The 19,280-nt window shown below is 52.3% G+C and overlaps 4 protein-coding genes across 4 annotated transcripts; 2 read left to right on the top strand and 2 right to left on the bottom strand.

The window, feature by feature from the left end:
* Positions 1 to 441: 441 nt before the first annotated feature.
* HMPREF1541_08688 (uncharacterized protein) lies at positions 442 to 11,894 on the bottom strand (the record flags this gene model as incomplete). Its single annotated transcript, XM_008723007.1, has 2 exons — positions 442 to 11,783; positions 11,837 to 11,894. 2 exons carry the CDS (start codon positions 11,892 to 11,894, stop codon positions 442 to 444), a joined length of 11,400 nt encoding a protein of 3,799 aa, XP_008721229.1.
* A 1,325-nt stretch (positions 11,895 to 13,219) lies between these two features.
* HMPREF1541_08687 (uncharacterized protein) lies at positions 13,220 to 15,344 on the bottom strand (the record flags this gene model as incomplete). The annotated part of the gene is made up of 4 exons (XM_008723006.1): positions 13,220 to 13,535; positions 13,585 to 13,712; positions 13,758 to 15,233; positions 15,321 to 15,344. The coding sequence occupies 4 exons, from the start codon at positions 15,342 to 15,344 to the stop codon at positions 13,220 to 13,222; spliced, it is 1,944 nt and encodes a 647-aa protein (XP_008721228.1).
* A 921-nt stretch (positions 15,345 to 16,265) lies between these two features.
* HMPREF1541_08686 (uncharacterized protein) lies at positions 16,266 to 17,849 on the top strand (the record flags this gene model as incomplete). The annotated part of the gene is made up of 1 exon (XM_008723005.1): positions 16,266 to 17,849. One exon carries the CDS (start codon positions 16,266 to 16,268, stop codon positions 17,847 to 17,849), a length of 1,584 nt encoding a protein of 527 aa, XP_008721227.1.
* Positions 17,850 to 18,261: 412 nt separating this feature from the next.
* HMPREF1541_08685 (uncharacterized protein) lies at positions 18,262 to 19,224 on the top strand (the record flags this gene model as incomplete). Its single annotated transcript, XM_008723004.1, has 1 exon — positions 18,262 to 19,224. The coding sequence occupies one exon, from the start codon at positions 18,262 to 18,264 to the stop codon at positions 19,222 to 19,224; it is 963 nt and encodes a 320-aa protein (XP_008721226.1).
* Between the last annotated feature and the right edge of the window lie 56 nt (positions 19,225 to 19,280).

The following is a 19,280-nucleotide window of genomic DNA, read 5'->3' as shown; positions in this document are numbered from 1 at the left end:
AGCAAGGACGTATCTGTCCTCCTTTGACGACAAAGTAGCTGAAGAAGAACCTATTCACTATCATGACATGAACCGAAGCGCAATGCTTCAGTGCTCTTACATCCTCCTAATCCCTCCCCCTCCCTCTTTGCATGGTATATCTTTCCATTACCATACCGTAAACCCCCCCTCCCTCCATCGCCTTTGGGGGGACCAACCAGAAGCGCCTGTACGCCAGCCCCATGCAAGTAACAAAGATTGAATGTTTTTGAAAACCCCTTCCTTTCTCCGGGGTGGGATAATTGTACAAAGCCATTCCCCATGAACCTCAGTGAGACCTTAGCTCCATGCTCTGATATCCCGTATCTCTCTCCTTGACTCTGTTCGTACACCCCATTCCATCCCTTTCCCTATCCCATGAATCCTTTTACTTTCGAACGCCATTGCTACCACTCACATCGCTCACAGCCAGGGCAAGTCCATAGCCGACAACTGTGCCAGCTTCTCTGGATTCGTCGCTCGGCTGATCAGATCCACCACATTCTGGCACGCCGGCAACACACCCTGACTACCACTGCCACCCTCACCACCAGCACCAGCGCCGACATTGCCCTGCGTCTTCCCGAGCGCGAGCGCACGTCGAACGACAAACTCGCTGTTCTGACCCACCGCCTCGCGCAACTTCTCACCTTCCATCTCGGCCACCACCGCACTCCCGCGACCCGCCGCCCACGAGTAGATCTCGTCGCGCACGAACACGCTGAGCTGCTGCGCCATCTCGTATCCCTGGTCGGCCTCTGAGAGGCCTCTAGCCACCGCCATCAGGCTCGCCGTGAAGATGCCCTCGACTGCGAGCGGGCCCATGAGCGTCTGGATGTTGGGAGTGAGCCTGAAGGGCACGGCTTCGGGATTGTAAAAGACGGGCTTGCCAGCACTCAGATTCGGAAGCGCATCTGAAGCCCACAGATCACCCGTCGCCTTGCTGATGGATAGCTTCATCGGATACCGGCTGGACATGTGCATGACGTAGGTCATAAACGCCGTCGTTGCGTACTGGTAAGAGAATTGGCGACGGAAGAGCCAGAAGTCCGCAAACGTCGGGTATATGGCTTGGAAGTAGCTGAGAGCGATGGTACTGGGCACCCATTTCTCCACAATCTTGTTGAAGATCTCCGTCTTCATCGTCACCAGCTGATCAGGAGTCCGTGGGTTCGTCTTCTGCTGCTCCACCATCGTGCGGGACTGCTCAAGGAGGAAGAGCATAGGGTCGTCGCGTGACATATCAGGCACCGACCGCACATAGTCTTCATAGATGGTCTGCAGAGTGACATAGCTGGCATCGTCCTGCACAAGCCGAATATGCGGCGCTATCGGCACAAAAATGGGAAGATGGAAGTACAGATTGCGCCTCCGAGATTCCTTGCGCTTGAACAGAGTCTGGTTGAAGATGCGGAAAAGCTGCACGATCCGCTCCTCACGCCGCACCTTGCCTCCCGTAGGATGTTGGACGGCGAAAGGATGCAAGGAACCATCGTGGCCACGGATTGTCAGTCGGCGATGGCAGATATTGTTGCCACGAACAAGCTCCACCGTGGGCATAAAGCGTTCGATGCGCACAAAGTCCGAGTTCTTGTCCTTGTGCTGCTGGTACTGGCCTGGGATCTCCACCGACTCATCAAACTTGAGGAACTTGAACTCCGAGAGATGATGGCTGTACGACTCCAGTGGAGCCCATTGTTGGCGATGGTCAAGCTTGTTCTCAAACTTGTCGCGCCAGCGCCGAAGCTTGTGTATGTACTCATACATGGTGGGCTTGGTCTGCACAAAGTCGGCCTCGAATGAACCTCTGATGTGGGCGGGCAGCACAGAAGCCACAAAGCGAGAAATGTTGGCCTCTGTTGATGGCGGCAACTTGGCCCCTTCTGCATAATTGGCGGGAGCGCGATTGATGTACGTCAAGCCATCGTTGAGTAAGGCAACAATCAAACGGTGGGCATCTTCGTCGGGAGGACACTTGAAATGCTTCGACAATTGATCCGTCATGGTCTCCATAGACAACGCCAAGAGAGGGAAGCCCGTCTTCAAGCCATCCATGACTTCGTTGGCGTACTCCCACGGTTTCTTGGGCGCTTCTTTGGCAGGGACTTCTTTGTTGTCATCGTTGGGTTCCTCCTTGGGTTTGGCATCACCATTGGTAGGAGTCTCGCCATTAGCTGTGCCTGGCCTCGAGCTACTTTCACTCTTCTCTTGAGTCTGCGCATTGCCACTCGGCTTGGACCCTGAGCGCATCTCCTGCTGCTTACGCTTAGAGAGAAAGTCTTCTCTTGTAGCGCGAAGGTGGTAGAAGAGTGACTGAGGGAAGGCTTTCGCGATCTTGGCGAGAACAGTCTTTGCCAGGCGCGCTTCTTTGTGCTCCAAGCTCCCAAGAAGTTGTGGTATGAAAGTCGTCCAGTACCACACCGGCGTATCTCCTTTGAAGTCTTCGAAGGCTTTGGCGATCTGACCTTCATCATCATCGAGGCTCAGCAACCACAATACGCGGCTCAACATCTTCCTCGATTTGGCACTCTTGTACAGTCCAGCCGCCTCGAGATAGCAGCTCACCGCGTTGCTGGCGGCTTCAATAGTGCCAGGATTGTCCTTGAATTTACGGTCCGAGTACTGGCCCCATTCAGCCCAAGCTTTCGGGAGGCGGAGGTCGTAGTACAGCGCAACACCGAAGGCTTCGTTCGCTTCTTCTGCATGCTGAAGTTTCGCCAAGAACATGCCTTTCAGAGTGTAGAATTCGGCTTTCTGCTGTGCACCGAAGTAGTTGAGATTGGTATTGTTGATGACATCGAGACCATTGTTGAGCTCAGACTTGTTCTGGTAGTGGCATTTAGCCTGCTCACGTAGCTTAAGGAAAGCCTCTTGGATCTCTATGTTAGGAAGTGTGTAAATCTTGCCGAGTTGGTTGATGCAGACTTCGGGCATCTGGTGCTTACGAGCCACATGGGCAAACTTGTTGATGATCCAAGCAGTTTCGTGGTAGCCTCGGAAAGCATACGAGTTGTTGCCGACATTGTTGCCACCTTGCGGCAGGAGAGGCAGATAGGTGTTGTTGACGAGCTGGAAAACATGCTGCCGCCAAGTAACGAGGTCTTGCCAGGCGTTGATATCATCCCATACGTTAGGCAGACGATCTCTCCAAGCCTGTAGGAGCAGTTTGACTTCTTGAGACTTGCTGTCAAGATTGCGCTCGTTTGTACCCATGAGGCTATCGCAGATAACGCTCCCATCGTGAAGCTCAACCAGTTGCTGAAATTGCTGCAGGATAGGGATGTGCGCGTTGGTGATGCGGCTAGGTAGCTGGTGCCACTTGCGGATCGAGAGCTGAGTGGCCTCATCACAGATGTGCTGAAACTCAACACGTGAGATTTGTTTTGAGTTGTACTTCAGCAAGGCCATGAAAGCCTGGAAGAAAGTCCGTCGAGGAGTTGGTGCATCAGAGACACTCTTGATCATGCCGTCAAGCTGTGTGCGAGCCTCCTCAGTACCCCAGGCCTCGTAATTGCGCCATGCTGACTCGAGAAGCAGGTCCTGGAAATTTTCGTGCTTTGCGAACTCGCCCAAAATATCCCATTGCTGAAGCTTTTGTGCGCAGATGACCCAGTGGTCCTCCCAGAGATAGTACTCGCCCTGAGAGAAAGGCATCACCCCGGTTCTCGCCTTGACTTGAGCCGCTTCCCAAAGATGTTGGGCCTTGTCCCACATACCGTGCTGCTCATAGGATAACGCTGAATTGGTCTCCATGAATTTGCAACGCCGCCGCCACGTTCCATAGAAGAGATCATCTTCTTGTAGCCCAGCGTAGACTTCGACAAGCGCATCAAGATTGCTCTCTCGGACTTGAGCAGTGTCGATAAGAGGGTTGATAGTAGACTCCTCCAAAGACGTCAGACCCGTGTACCACGCATCGTGAGTCCGGCACACAAACTTGATCACGTGCGGTGGCAACTTGAAACGTGGTCGAGCACGAACAACACCTTCGAGCAGCGCCTGCACCACATTTGGGCGTAGGTTGAGCTGACGCTGGTGGTACTCGCGAGTCAGCAACGTGACCATGCCTTTCTCGAGATCGATTCGTTCGTCTCGAGTCAACGCAGCCCAGCAGAGAGGAAAGAGCTTAACCCACACATCGTATGCGACTTGGTCGTCAACATGCTGCAGCTGTGTGAGCGGCTCGAGAAGATCTCGAACCTTGACGTCCTGGATCTCGTGGTTGAATTTCCTCTGAGCAGCCACAAGATCCTCTAGTGAGTCTTCGAGCATGATATCATCTTTCTTTTGCTCGGGGTTGACAAGACTTGCGGCGAACATCTGCGACACCGGGCAGATGGTAATGTCTTCTGGATGTAGACGGGCAGGCAAAGCCATATCCACCGCACCGAGGATGAGATGAGACGCCTGTTTCAACCAGAAGGAATCGGCAAGAGTATCCCAGTTCTGCACTGTCAAGACATAGCTCATCCTATAGCTAGCAGTCTCCGACAAGGCACGAGTGAAGATGTTCATGAATCGGGACCGCATCTCCACATCTTTGGCTCGCGTGCCAATGAGGAAAGCATGCTCGAGACGAACAGTGAGCTCGGAGCGCGCAATGGTCGGATCTTCGTAGATCTTGATGACAAGTTCCAGGAAGCGCTCCAATAGGCTTTGATTGGGCCAGCGTTCAAAAATGAGCATCTTATGCAGAACGGCCGTCTTCTCTTTCAGTGTTGGCCAGGCTTCGTTGGAGTTGAAGACCCAGGCCTCGACCATGTCGAGAATCTTGTTGCAAATCTCGGCATTGTACGACTTTTCGACCAGAGAAGCCAGCACACTGAGGAAGGGTCGACGCTGGTCCCCGAGCGTCGACATACGCGCAGACAGGATGTCGATGGTCTTCTTCATCAGATCGACGCCCCAAGCGAACTCATAAGGATCCATTATCGGCTCACCCATCCGCCATCCATTTGGTGGAGGCCCCGTTGGAATCATGAATGCACTGATATGGTCTTTGGCAAGTTTCGATTGTAAGACCCTCATCAGCCCAGGAATATGCTCATCAACCTCAACGGGCCGGACCTTGGTAAGTGTCCACAGATTATTGACAGCGGATGTCAGATTCATCGCAGAAAGTCCCTCACCGATCAGGGTTTTCGAGAACTTCGCCAGGAAATCCGCTGGAGGACCGTCGAGCTCCATGGCATCCTCGTCATCGGCCTTGGACTCGGGAATGGCTTCGAGGATCTGCGTCAAGAGAGGCTTCGATCCGAGGCTTTCGTCGACCCAGTGGATGCAGTCTTGAATCTCGGGCTCATCTGCCTTGAGTGGTTTCTCCACCAGTTTCTGGATGAGCTCCATGTTGGATAGGATCCAATCGTCCGACTTAGTGCTCAGGAGAATGCGCATGACTTGCAGAGCGTTGATCATGCAGGTGAGGTGTTTCTCATCGGGCTTATCGGCCTTCTCGCCTGCCAACATAGGGTCAAGAAGCTTGGGGTACAATCCAACGTCGACATCGGCCCAGAGCTGCGGGGAGAGGAGCTCGTGCAGAAGTTGAACAGCCTTCTTGCACATATCATTGGGCAGCATTTGCGGCACTTTTTGCATCGTTTTGGCCTTGAGATCTGCAGAGGGCACAGGATATCGCTCTTGTAGCGAGGTGATAAAGGTGATCATATATTTGATGACCATAGTGCGAAGATCGAGGGGGATGACATACTCGGGCCGCACATTTTTGTCTGGTGTAGAGATTTGTCCTCCTGCAGCATCTCGTTTGAGGGAGGGTGATTCTGAGGACGATTGGGATGGCGAATCAGGGCTGACGCGACGTTGCTCCCATTGCGCGATAAGAGTCACCAGTGACAGAGCCAGTTTCTTGCTTTCGTTCGAAGGATTCGGCGGAGACGCAATCTTGTGCAGCATCTGAATCATCGTCGGAACGAAGAATTCCCTTGATTCATAGAAAAGGTCTGGCTGTCGGACGATAAAATTGAAGATGCTCTGGACTTGTTGCAGATTACCCGTCTCCTCATTGAGAATCTTCTTTGGCAGGCGTGCCCATGTTGGAGATCGTTTATCACCTGGCGTAGCATTTGGCTGCGCCATGCGGGTTGGGAGTATGGGAGCAAGCACCTCTAAGGCTTGCGTGACGAGAGTCTTGCCCTCATTCTGGTGCGCCTTGAGTAGCTGGTTGTAGATCTGCGCCGCGATCTTTGTGGGCGTCTCGTAAGATCTGATGAAGTAGCAGATTAAGACATATGCTGCGTACTTGTTGATGACATCCTCCAAACGAATGTAGCTCCAGGCAAATTTGATGATGTCCTTGCGCGCCTCTGATACAGAATCCTTGTGGTATTTGATCATGAAGGCGGAAAGCTGAAGCACCTCCATACGCGAGTGATCAATGCCAGGCTGTACCTGATCGTCTGAAATTTCAGCAGGAGACTTCCACAGCTTCTCATGGATCATGTCAAACATGGACTTATCCATCAAGACCGGTTCTCGAGATTTGCCCAGTCGTGTCCGCTGGACATCTTGCGCCATTATGGGATTGACAAGACTGTGGAGGAGGAATGTTTTCAGTTTCTGCGAGGGCTGCTTCTGAGTGTATAGATCCAGGCTGCGATCAATAATGCTGCGCTGAAGGGTAGCTGAGTCATTTGTGATCAGTTTGTGACAGAGGAACTGGTTCAGACAAAGAGGCACTTTGATAGCACCTTCAGCTGCTGCTGTGAAGACCTCGACCATGAAATCCAGATCTTCGGTGTTGGCTGACATGTAGGCAATGAGGATCTCCATTAATGCATCACCAGCTTGCTCAGCTCGCAGTCGCTGACTGTGCTGCAGTTCGTCTCCGCGCAATTTGCTTGCAATCTCTTTGCCGTTCTCTAGGAGGCGCTTGACGAATGGTAGCTGGGTCTTGATCCATTCTGATGCTTTGTCGCTCTTACAAATTGCAGCTGTGACATGAATGCCGTTGATGATTGCAACGTTCTTTGCGTCCTGGTCGGTGACATCGAAGAAGGTCGCAGAAAGAGAGTCGACCTCGGCCATCACGTGCTCACGCAGAGGCTCGCTTGATGCGTCGGACAGGATCTGCGCGAAAAATCGACCATACTTCTCTTCCTGCATCTTACCTTGGAAGAAACCAAAGCTCTCTTTCGGGTACTTATTCAGATACAAGACTAGAGGCTGCCGGAATGGGCTGGAGGTGGTGCGCCGGAGCTTGGATTCGAGATCGAGCACTCCATTAACGAGCTCCTGCATGAACGTGGTCGCAGTCGGCGGTAGCAGGTGAAAGATGTTGAGGATTGCAGCAACAATCTTCATCTGCGGGTTCTGCTCTATCATGCCGAACGAGACTTTCTGAAGCAGCTGATCCTCCGCAATTACCTTCATGTGCTCTAGTAATCTTGATCCGATTTCAACCTTGAAGTAGTTGGTCAAGAGAGTAAGCAACCTGGCGAGACCGTCCAGACCATGCACAGACAACCTCTTTGGGTCTTGCAAATTCATCAAAATTGGTCGAAGACCATTTTGAAGTAAGTCCTTAGGCAGCTTGTTGGTTTGAGCAAGAACATCCTTCAGCCCTCCATATGCAGCGTCAATGACTTCTTGGGATTTCGAATAAAGTAGCTTGAAGAAGACGGTTATGATTCTGGCACGGCTCGTGTGCTGTGCTGCATTTTGGCCAAACTCCGGCAGGGCCATGGCCATAGAGAGCAACTTGAGGCAGGACACTCGCAGGTTGACAATGAGTTCCGCGTTGCTGAACTCATCCGGCTTTGGATGTAAGATCTCGGACTCGGCATCAGCCAGAGCTAGTGATTCCATTGTTAATCTGTTAAGCTGATCGTTAAGAGGCACAAGATCGTGGCCAAGACCCAAACAATACGTAACGGCATCAATGAAACCGGTCTGAGATAGGAATGGAAGGGCTCGAAGAGGCTTATTGAAGATGGGTTGCAGCAAACGCTCCTTGACAGGAGCGATCAACTCATGAACCTCAACACCAATTTGGTCGGCCATGACCGTGAAAGAATGCTTCGCCGTTTCTCGCACATGTTTGTTCATGTGAGAGAGCTCAACGCTTAGATGGACTGACAGAGCGTGGGCGAAGCCTTTGTCGTTGCTGATCGACTCCTTATTCAGACCAGAACAAATCTTCTTCAGGATGAACTCTAGAGTTTCCTGAGCCGTAATCCGGGTGCTAGCGGGAACATCTTGCGGAGTATCCTTAATGACGAACAGCAGAGCTTTGACGATATCGAGATGTCGCCTAGATAGGAACATATTTCCAAGGTCCAGCTTTGTGACGATGATTTGTAGGCCAAGAGCTGCACCAGCTTTCGTGAACCACTCGACTTCGCGGCATTTGTGGCAGAAAGTCTGCGTCATGTGGTAAAAGAATGGGAACTTTGCAGCTTTGTCGGCCTGGCCGAAAATGGCACGAGAGGTGTCGCGCACCGTAAACATGGCAGCCTCTGCAGCTTCACGGACCACTGCATTGTCCGAAGCGAAGCAATCGACCAGAACATCCGCCAGGAGTCGTGTACTTAGATACACAGCACCTTCACCGGAGTTGACGTCGAATGGCTTGGTTCTCCGTCCCGCATCACAGAGGGCTTGTCCAAGCTCAATGATCGTGAAATGCCTAGCGACATTTGTGATGAAATCCTCTGCTGCATCTTTCAGCTCAGGAACGGTTGTTGCGACGAAGCAAGCCTTCAGAAGTTTCTTCAGGTTTTCCTCTTCATCTCGGCGCTTCTGTACAGATTTGACAGTGTCTTGGCTCGAGAGCATCTCAGCGTAGGTCTCAAAGCGATTAGCAGCCAAATCGTTCGCTTGTAGCCTCAACAGCGCAGCAAAGTCTTCGGGCAAATGGTCATACCCGATGAAGAGCTTGACCTGATTGCTGATGAACTTGAAGGACTGCTGCTTGTAATACAGGTCCAATGACTGTCCCTTGGCGTTACTTGGTCGATTGGTCTCACTGAGCTTCTTAATGGCAAGATCCACGCCAGCATTGAGAGGAAACGCCCTATCCTTACTGGTGCCTATTAGGCGAATATCGAAGCTAGGCTCATCATCAGTGCAATCTCGTGGGGGCAGCTGGTGAGGATGATTGAGAAACTTGCGATTTCGACCGCCCAGCTTACCCAGGATTCTCATGGTCGTGTGTGAATGAAAATGCTGATAGGGCTGCGGTTTGAGGTGCTCAAATAGCGCAGTCATCAAGTCGTCCATTATTGGGGCCATGATCGGGTCCAGGTAGTCCGCCGTCAGGTTGTCAACACAAAGCTCGAGAGTTCGGAGCCCCTGGCTAACGAGATCGGGCCCGGCACGCAAAGCAACCACAAGAGGGCGCATGAGATGGCTGAGATGCGGCAGCAGGTGGCTAAGTCGCGCCGGCACGGTAAGTGTCAGTTCGACGTAAAGATCCCTGTCATGTAGATCTCTTGCACCTTGCAGTAGGTGGTTGAAAGTCTCCAGTAGCATCTCTAAGAGTGGTAGAATCTCCTTGTACAGCAGTTCAAAACGTCCGCCACCGATGCTCCTGAACAGCGACCGGAGCAGGATGAAATAGTGAATTGGCTTCTCAGCGCTGACAGACAGCTGAACGCACTGTGTCACAATCTTGGTGATGTGGGGATGGAGGACCTGCTCGTTATGCTGGGAGAAAAGTGTCACAGCCATGAACGATAGCTTGAACATCCGTAAAAGAATCGAAGACTTCTTGACGTCTGATGCACCAACTTCCGGTAGTTTGTTCATCAAGTACTGGATGACCATTCCAGCAAACGCTGGTGACGTAGTCTCGCTCGCGAGGAAGAATTGCGGCAAGTGCAGCAATGCAGTGTGCTCGAACATCAGCTCGTGGAGGTGGGGAATCTCGGATTGAAAGACTTCATGGAATGTCGCAGGGTCAAGACAGTGGAATACAGTGCCGAAACTCTCCAGAAGTTCCTTTTCTTCACGACTCATCTGTGCCATGGAATGGCTGGCCATAGAATCTATCGGCGATGACGCAGGCAACTCTGTAGCGGATGAATCGGTGCCGTAGTAGCGGAAAACGCGGGCGCCTTCATGAAAAAGCTTCGTAACAACCTTGACCTCTTCTGCATCATAACCGAAAGAAATCTCGCCCCAGTTGGACGGTGTATTGGCAGGGTCGATGTTGGCTGATGGAGGATTACAGTTCTTGAGCTGATAGAACATATTCTTAAGGCCATTCACCAAGTTCTTGAACAGAAATTTGTTGTCTGCAACAGGATCTGCTCCACGGTCTCGAGGATTCGAGGTTTTGATAGGCGTGGCACTAAAGATGTCAACCTCATCCCAGTCCGGGACTTGGTCCTTCTCGTCCATATAGGACTCTGCCTGGGTGTCCTTGCTCTTGTCGGCATAAAGCTTGCTAAGCTTCACCGCATTGGTGTACTGGTAGTTCATGGCGGCGAACTTATCACCAATGGCATCGAGGATCATAACAAGGAAGTGTCGCGCATCAGCCTTGTCTTCAAGCTTGGTAATACTCTCCGCCATGTTCAGGAGGAGTTTTGCACTCATGGTCTGGAAGCTTGTGCCTGGAAAGCTGTCATGAAGGTTTCGTGTGTAGACCTCGATGGTCTTGCGGATTTGATCGCGGCTGAGAGATTCTCGAACATGGTGAATAAGATCCGCAAGCATACTGTACGCTAGAGGCCGCATGGATTCGTAGACAGTCAATCCATCTCCAATTAATATCCGGTCATCCAGAAGCTCGTCTATTTTGTTGAGGAATATCTTGCGATAGTTGAAATTAATGATGTGACGGATGGCAACGAGAAGCTCCTTGCGGGCGCTTGACTTCTCCCCAGGGCAGTCTTTGAGTAACCGGACCACAACCACCGGCAGTGTTGGAAGGAAGTCGGAGAGCTGGTTTGCATAGACTCTCAGCAGGTATGCGAGAAAGCTCATTGTCTTGACCTGGGCTGTGATGAAATCTCCAAAAGCGGCGCGATTCTTGATTTCTTTACTTACGCCGGTAAAGATGGTCTTGCGTTCGGCGGCATCTTCGTGGGCTTTCTTCTGTGTTTTGGCCTGTAGGAGCAGAATCCCTTTGATCGAAGGGACAAACTTCTTAACGTTCATGGGCACAGACGATCGGTGTGCTTGGAAGATGGAGACCACAATGATTGGACATTCGGACAGAACTTTGAAGGACTGCATGCCTTTGACCAACGGAGTCATCTCTTTCTTCTCCATGCCGGGATCCGAGACTGTCGTAGCCGGAGACCCTGGCCGTGGAGACTGGAGACTGCCGGCTTGTGCATTGGGTGTAGACGAAGCGGCGCCCGCAGGTGCGGTCGGATTGTCAAAAGTGTCCTTGACTACCTGCTCCATAGTTTCGAACATCTCTTGGATCAGGTCGAGGAAAGGCTGAACTTTCGACTGTGTCGCTACTGGTTGATGACGCTCTAGATCCATGACAGTCTTCAAGCAGAGGACTGCATTGTCTTCGTTCTCGACCCGCACGAGATCCATGAGAAGGTCGACCATCTCTACCGCAAATGGTTCAACTTCAGGCGACGCATGTTGTAGCCGGTGCAGGATCTCAAGTATCTGATTCCGCAACGTGTGCTCGGAGGAGGCAGGGTGGAAGTCAGGCTTGCCCTCGAGGACCTTCTTGAAGACGGGCCATAGTTTTGAGAGAAACTTCTGGTAGGTCGCGGCAGGAGTGCAAAGGCTCTCAATTGAGTCTCTGACTTCGGTCGCGATGTTCGCCTTGGCCCGGACATCTAGATCGAGTTAGCAGGACAAATATGATGAAGGGTCGACCATAGTCTCTTACCAAGTTTAGGATCACCGAGCCGGGCGGCGTAGATGTCGATTTTCTGAGCCGCATCCATGGCTACTACAACTCAGGCACTGCAGTCAAGCAGGTCTGATTGCCTGGGATAGACGGCAGTATATCTTCGGCGTGCACTTGCTCATGGGTGGCAGTGATGCGCTACTCAAGAAGTCGTTCTCATGCGTCTTGAGGGCTTCGCGCAGTACGATGGGCTCGAACGGCCTTCAGTGCGATGGTGTCATGCGAGTTCGTCCGGCGCGTGTGTAAATTATGCGGACGTGGAAGGAAGTAGAAGAAGACGCCCGCTAGCCATAGAAGTAGTGCGAAAGAAAAGTGATGGAGGAGCAGTGGTGCGCGGTGCGTGGACTGGCAAGCAAGGCAACTTGGAGATTCTGCGGACGCGAAGTAGAAATGCGGGCACCTGGGCGGACGAGCGCCAGATACCGAACAATTTTAGCGTCCTCCACAGCTCCGCAAAAATGGTTCTGGAGCCAATGGCGAAAGGGACTCGTCCCTATCTGGTCAAACTAGGCTTGTTTGAGTCAGCACTCCCAGCCTTGTGCAGCCTCGTCGTGGAGGGTTCAAATCTTGGCGTACTTAGATGTCAGACCAGACCAGGAGTGTGTATACAGATTCACGACAGCGCTATTGCCAGCTGAATGGCAGATTACTCATCGATGTACTGCAGTCGCTTCTTATAACATGACGCTGGTCCGCTCTGATCAAAGCGACTGCTTTTGCCATTACTTGTGTGCTCGCGTTCGGTACCGGCTGCTCAGCGCTGTTCTAAGAGTTGCTATGCCATCGTTCAAATCTCTGATTACAGCAGCATATTCACGTTCTGGGATAGGTGAGCCTTCAAGGCTGCGCCGCCCGATGATCTGGACATTGTGCTCTTCCTACTTATTGGCTGCCTTCCAAATGACCAGCACGTGTCATCACTTCTCAGTCATCATTCATACCCGTATTTCGCTCCGCCAGCACACCAAGCGGATTCGCAGGCACGCTTGCATCGAGAACAATCGATCGAAAAGGCGCCCAGATGTCCAATCCAAACCCCCACTTTTGTTGCCCAGTCATCAATTCCTGTTATCCTGGGTCACTTGCCCCACTGTTGGTGCCGGTGCTGTTGGATGATGTTCCTGCACCAGGACCCAACGGCCTTTTGACCGATGCATCAGAGTTGTTGCGGCTACGTCGCGATTTGTCGATGCTGGCTGTAGTCTTGTGTGACTTGACAACGTGGTGGCCGCGTGAGTCCGCTCGTCTCCTCTGTTGTCAAGGGCGAGCACAGATCAGCACAAAAGCACATTTCACTAGTACAAATAGAAATGTCTTAGCCATCGGGGTTGCAGTGGTGTCTGGCATGGCCCAATCAACGCGTCATGCACCCAGAGGAAGACTCACCGAAGTCTGTTTGACCGCCGTAGACTCGTCATGCAGCTTCAGCGCATCCAGGCGCTGTTGGCTATCTTGCGTGGCATCCGTGTCGGCTTTGGGCTTGGGCGGCGCCAACCCCACGCCCGCTTTCATCTTCGTTGCTTGCTCATCCAGCTTGTCCCATTTTGCTTTTCTAGCCTGTTCTCGCTTGTCTGCGCTGTTTTGCAGCTCATTGTAATCGTGAGAGCAATCATCGAATAGCTGAGGGTTGATCTCCATGAAGAGCTTCATGGCGTTATAGACCATTCCATGTATAGTTCTGAGTTTTGTCAAACGTCGCCGCCGCAGGGAGAAGAAAAGACTCTTACCTGTTCCAGTGGCCTTTGGAATTCTCGTACAAAGGAGCAAACATGATAGGAAGGATGGTCTCGACATTATCGCTAACAAGATTGCAGAAGTACTCGTTGTTCCAGAAGTAGAGGGCACGTTCAGCAACCTAATTCGTTAGCAGCTGTTGCAGGACAGCTGAGGCTCAACATACCTGAAAGTGAGGGCTGGCAACAGACTTGGCCAGTTGATTGAACAATGGTTCTTGAACTTTGGCAAATTCGGCGGGATCCATCACCTCGAAGATGTCTTCAACCTCGTTGAGAAACATGACTTCTTTCGTGCTGTTGACTTTGGGCCAATACCGGAGTAACCCAAGCACCACCTCTTCAGTCAGAGCAGAGTCCTTTTCGAGGAACTGCACGATGCAATATGCGAGCTGCGGGTGATACATGCTCAGACTCTTGACCTTGTGCATAGGAAGGAGTACTCGAGTCAGAAAGAGTTTGTGCTCTTCTTTCAGAGGTAGCGCGAAGCCATTAATGATGGAACCAAGGATCTCCAACAGCTCAGCAATGCCGTTGAATCTCTCGGTTTCGTAGATGAATTGGAAGAAGACGTTGTTGATGGACCTTCGGATGTAAGACCGCAAGTTCAGGAACTTGCCATAAATACGGTGAAGGGTTGTCTTGAGGAAGTCTCGCTCCCGTGGATCCTCGGAGTCAAAAAGCTCGAGTAATTGCAGAACGAATTGGTGGTCTATGTAAGCCTTGGCGATGTTCGTGTTGAAGTCCTGTGACTCGATGAAGCGTAGAAAGAATTCATAAACGACTTGGATGTGAGGCCATGCTACCTCGAGGACAGGTTCATCTTCTTCGGGATCGAAAGCGTCGCCTTGTGGATTTACCGGCGGAGGCACAGGCCTAAAAAGATTTTTGCTGAACATTTCCACCACCTTGGGATACATAGGCTCAGTGATGACAGATCGGTTGTTCGCAACGTAATCCAGTAGCTCATGCAGGGCGAGGCGTTTGATTTCCTTCGACTTCATGTCGGCAGTCTGGTCATTGAAGTCAAAGATGATGTTGCACTGGTCGATCTTCTGCATGAACAGCTCCTGCCTGCGGTTGGGAGGAACTTCGTGGAAACCGGGCAACTTCTCCAAATCTCTTGCCTTTTGGTCGGAAACATCAAATCTGGATGAGTGTTGCCGCTTGGGAGTGCGGATACCCTCAGGCACATCTTTGGGGGTCTGCTGTAACCGGTCGAAGAGCAGCGATTTCTGACCAGCTTTGGGTGGAGCGAGATCGTGAGGCATTGTCTCGGTAGCACCTGGACCGGGAACATGAGGAGCACTCGGGCTGATAACGACGCTCGGGGTTAACTGCCCAGGGCCTCTGCCCGGCGTCGCTGGTCCACCGGCGCCGCCAGCAGGAACCGCATTGAAAGGTAGGTTACTCGGACTGGTATGGTGAGCGGCATTCGCATGATGATTTTGCCCGGCCTCATTGGATGGGCCCTTCCCTCTTATGTCGGAGACATTCGTTGTGGAAGACGTAGGCGTTGCGGTGGTAGAATTGCTGGGCGATCTCGAGTCTCCAGTAGCGGCAGAGGAGAGCGGAGAGGCAGTCCCGGAATTATTCGAATCTTTCTTCTTAGAGGACTTGTTGGAGTCTTTGGCTCGCGATAGCTGTTCATGCTGCATTCGTTAGCCGAGATGTTATGAGCAGTAGGCTGATAGCGCTGTTTCGGGACTTTAGGACTGATCACAACGTACCACTCTCTGTCTGAAACCCTTCATCTTGACTGCAGAGTGGCGCAACTAAGTCAGACGTGCAAATGGTCCGGAGTTGGCAGGTGTCGCAGGAACGTCAAGTCTTCAGTGCCAGTCGGGAGTGATGGACATCGGTGAAGGAGCTGTAAGGTGCGGTAGTTAATATCGGAAAGGTATTTTGGATCTTCTGGGCGTATTGAAAGGACACGATGCAAGTTTTAGCAGTTCATCGTGTTGAGCAACACTTTGCAGGCGCAGGTGTTATGTGGATCGCCTTGAAGAGTGCACCACAACAGGTTGACGTAGAGGGCAGATTGGCAACCGCAGAGGGAGGATGCAATGGCGGTCCAGGGGGCTTCGGTACGAGGTTCCGGCGTTGTCCAATCGACAGCGGGTCTGTCAATTAATCGCACGAGGCTGCAATTGTCGAATACTGCAGAATAGTAATGGAAAAAGGAGTAGTTGTCACAGCCGGAATGTCGACGATGAGCTCTGGAATCGATGTTAAGGCTGAGTGGTCGACAGCACTACGGATACTCGTAACGCACTCCATCGCCCGCAGTTGCACCTTCGCCCCGCCGTCACGCCAAGAGTTTCAGCGCCTACCTTTCTTGACATAACTTTCATCAATCACTATCCAATCTTTCTTGTTGTTCGTCGGCTCTTGACGAGTCTGGGTGCTGCAGAAGCATGCTAGAGCTGCAGACAAAGCGATAGCCCGCCGAGGTTGCACCCGCAACAAGAAAAGCCGCCGAAAGACCGGATGGTGAGCGTCCTGGCATCGAGTGACTAGGCACGTGATCGCACCTGGTACTGCACTCGAGGTACCCTGCCGTGTCAGACTCTCCAGATGGGCCTAGCAATCTATGTCCTCTCGCGCATCAGGACACAAGACCATAGGTCCGCCAACGCAGGAGGTGCATGTCATTCCTGGCACGGACAGCTACAATGACGACTGATCGAGCTCTCACCTCTGAAGGCGAGAATGATGCGGCACCACGATATGCTGTTCCAACTGAACGTATCGTCTCCGTGGAACACCCTTGTATTGTGAAGAATGTCGACAAAGCTACTGACATGCTCGGAGGTGGACGAGCCATCTCTGATGTCCTTGATCACCGCACACAGAAGACACTAGGCCTCAGTTTTCCTCCGGCGGGCAAGACTATTCTATCAATGAACAACAAGACCGACAACGTCTTACTCAAAATCACAGTTCCTCGGCGTGTTGCGAAGCGCAAGAGAGGCTCCGACGAGCCCTTTGTTCCTGTAGCCAGAGACGAGTACCAGGATGCAAGCTACGTGCTCCGCTCCCTGCAGGACAACCCAGAGGCAACCACCATCTCTTCTGTAGGGCAAATTGAATCTAACCATATCTTCCGCTCCATCCCCGACTTTCTTTACTCGACGCCCGATACCTTCTTCAAATCCGAGATTCAATCCAAGATCTTCTCTCAGGACTACGATGCGATTCGACAGCTTCAACTTCCTCTCTCGTATGGGCTCCAGAACACGGAAATGTACCCTCCTCCTGTCTTCTCGCCCTTTTCGCTTCCTCAGTCGTATGCTTACAACGACAAGCAATCGACCAAACCTGCACAGACAACGAAGACAAGAGACACTTCCTCGATGGCTGAAGCTCACGACATTGACCTAGAATGGCCAATGGCGGCCCCTGTCTCGCTGGCAGAGCCGAAGTCTCTGCCAAAGTCTGCCCAACGACTGGTGGAACAGGTAAGGCGTATGTTCCAGAATCGGCCCGTATGGACGCGCCGGGCTCTCATCAACAATCTCCCCTCGGATGCGACGATAAGCCATCTGCGGCTAGTCCTTCCATATGTCGCATTTTATGTCCGGTCAGGACCCTGGCACGATACATTATGCCGCTACGGCAGCGACCCTCGCAAATCAGCAGACGGTGCTCGATTCCAGGTTGTTCAGCCACGAGTGGATCTTATTCTAGCTGGCCGACGACCTGGCTGGGGTCGATCGCGGAATCCAAAGGATCATCTCTACGCAGGCACAGAGAGCGCGCAAGAGTATGAAAACAGGCTCTTCCAATTTTGCGACATAAGTGACCCGCTGCTTGCTCAACTCGTCAACCAGCCTTTGCGCGAAGAGTGTGATCCTATCCACTATGGTTGGTTTCGAAATGGAGTCTTCACCAAATGTGAAGTCCTCCTCCGAGTGAAATTGCAAGCTAGTCTTGGCGGACGTCCCGTCCGAGACAACGATCTGTCGGCCTTCCTTACGTTACCAGATCACGTTGATTCCCCATCCGGACAGCACACTTCGACGGCGAGCAACGTCTCGGGCTATGTCCCCGACACGGCTTCGGACATGGCTTGGAACATGGCCAAGGAGTACCGCCGCATGATTCGCGACGTCGAGAACAAACAAGCCGGCCGCCTGGAGGAGTCCAGCAGGGGCGTCAAAGAGCCTATAGAGCTCGACAGCACATCTCGGACTCCTGAAGTCGATATCGCGCCTTCTGAGCCACTGTTCGAGAACTTTCAGGATGCAGCTGACTGATTATCATGTCTTCCGCGCATATGTAATGTCTGCTACCGAATCGGACGAAGCTATCGCCACTTTCGGATCGGATTTATTCTTCCTCCGTATCAGCACGCCCTTCAGCCCCAAGCTCGTGACTCTCTTACATCCAATCCGTATTTGGGTACGCCGATGTTGTTATTGGCCGCCCTTTGGCTACTGCCATCGCCGTCGCCTCAGCTTCGACGCAAGGCCACTTGACTATCTGGTGCTAGCTGCCAAGTGAACACCTAGATGCGCGTATCAGCAACATCATTGTGAGTTGGTCCATGTCGATCACTAACCTTGGTCTCGGGCTATAAGTAGTCCGCCACGAAGTCCTGCACTGTCGGTGCCAAAGATACACAAGAGCTTAAAGCTTAATCCCAAGCCATATGCGTTGTGATAGAAGATGGCAGCTTCTTTCTCGGTCGACATTACCTACGTGCCCGCTGACTGTGGCAGCGTCATCTTCGGCAAGTCAAAAGCGCCGGATGCGTTCAAGTCTGTCAACACTGCTGCACATTTACGCTCGGTCGGTTGTGACTCGGTCGCTGAACACGAGGCTCTCTCCGCACCGGCCAACTGGCGCTCGACCACATTCGATCCCGGGAGCGTCCGCAACGAGTCGCTGAACGTTGAGGTTTGCAATAAGGTACGAGATGCCTTAGCGAACAATCTCAGTGCAGCGCCTGAGCGCCCACCCTTCCAACTGATCCTCGGCGGCGAATGTTGTATGCTTCCGGGCATCTTGTCAGCCTTTTGGTCTTATTATGCGTCCCTTGGCAAACGCGTTGGCCTAGTGTACATCGATGCTGATACCGATCTTCACTCCCCAGCTGATGCTTCCTCGACCGGAAATCTAGGTGCTCAGACCTTGACCCACCTGGCCGACGCACCAGGAGGGCTGAAATCCATGAAGGAATTTTCTCGCCCTGACGGCCGGCCACTCTGCGATGCGTCCAATACCGTCTTGTTCGGCCTCAACATGACTGCGCCGATTAACAGGAGAGAGCATTTTGCGTACCTATATGAGAAGCACTATCGGGTCGTTCCTTCTTTGAGCGTAGCAGCAAATCCCGTACATCAGGCAACACAAGCGCTGAGTTATCTCGAGGAGCAAGGCATGGATATCATTCTGGTGCATCTAGACGTGGACGCCATCGACCCAGGAGAGTTCCCGCTGGCGAACCTACCAAACTACACAGGGGTGCAATTTGAAGAGATGATGAAAGCGCTGGAAGTACTAATGGCTCACAAGAAAACCTCCGCTCTTAGTGTTGCAGAGGTCAATCCAGACCACGACCCAGGATTGAGTATGACGAGGATGCTCTCTGACGAGTTGGTACGGATTTTGGGCAGAAGACATAAGTGACTGGGCGATTTAGTGTTGGGCGTTGGCCTACACATGTGCAGCCATCTAGCTGCTTC

Source organism: Cyphellophora europaea (genome assembly GCF_000365145.1).
Source record: "Cyphellophora europaea CBS 101466 unplaced genomic scaffold supercont1.9, whole genome shotgun sequence".
Taxonomy (NCBI): domain Eukaryota; kingdom Fungi; phylum Ascomycota; class Eurotiomycetes; order Chaetothyriales; family Cyphellophoraceae; genus Cyphellophora; species Cyphellophora europaea.
Note: the sequence above shows the minus strand (reverse complement) of the source record. Positions and strands in the feature narration are given on the sequence as shown.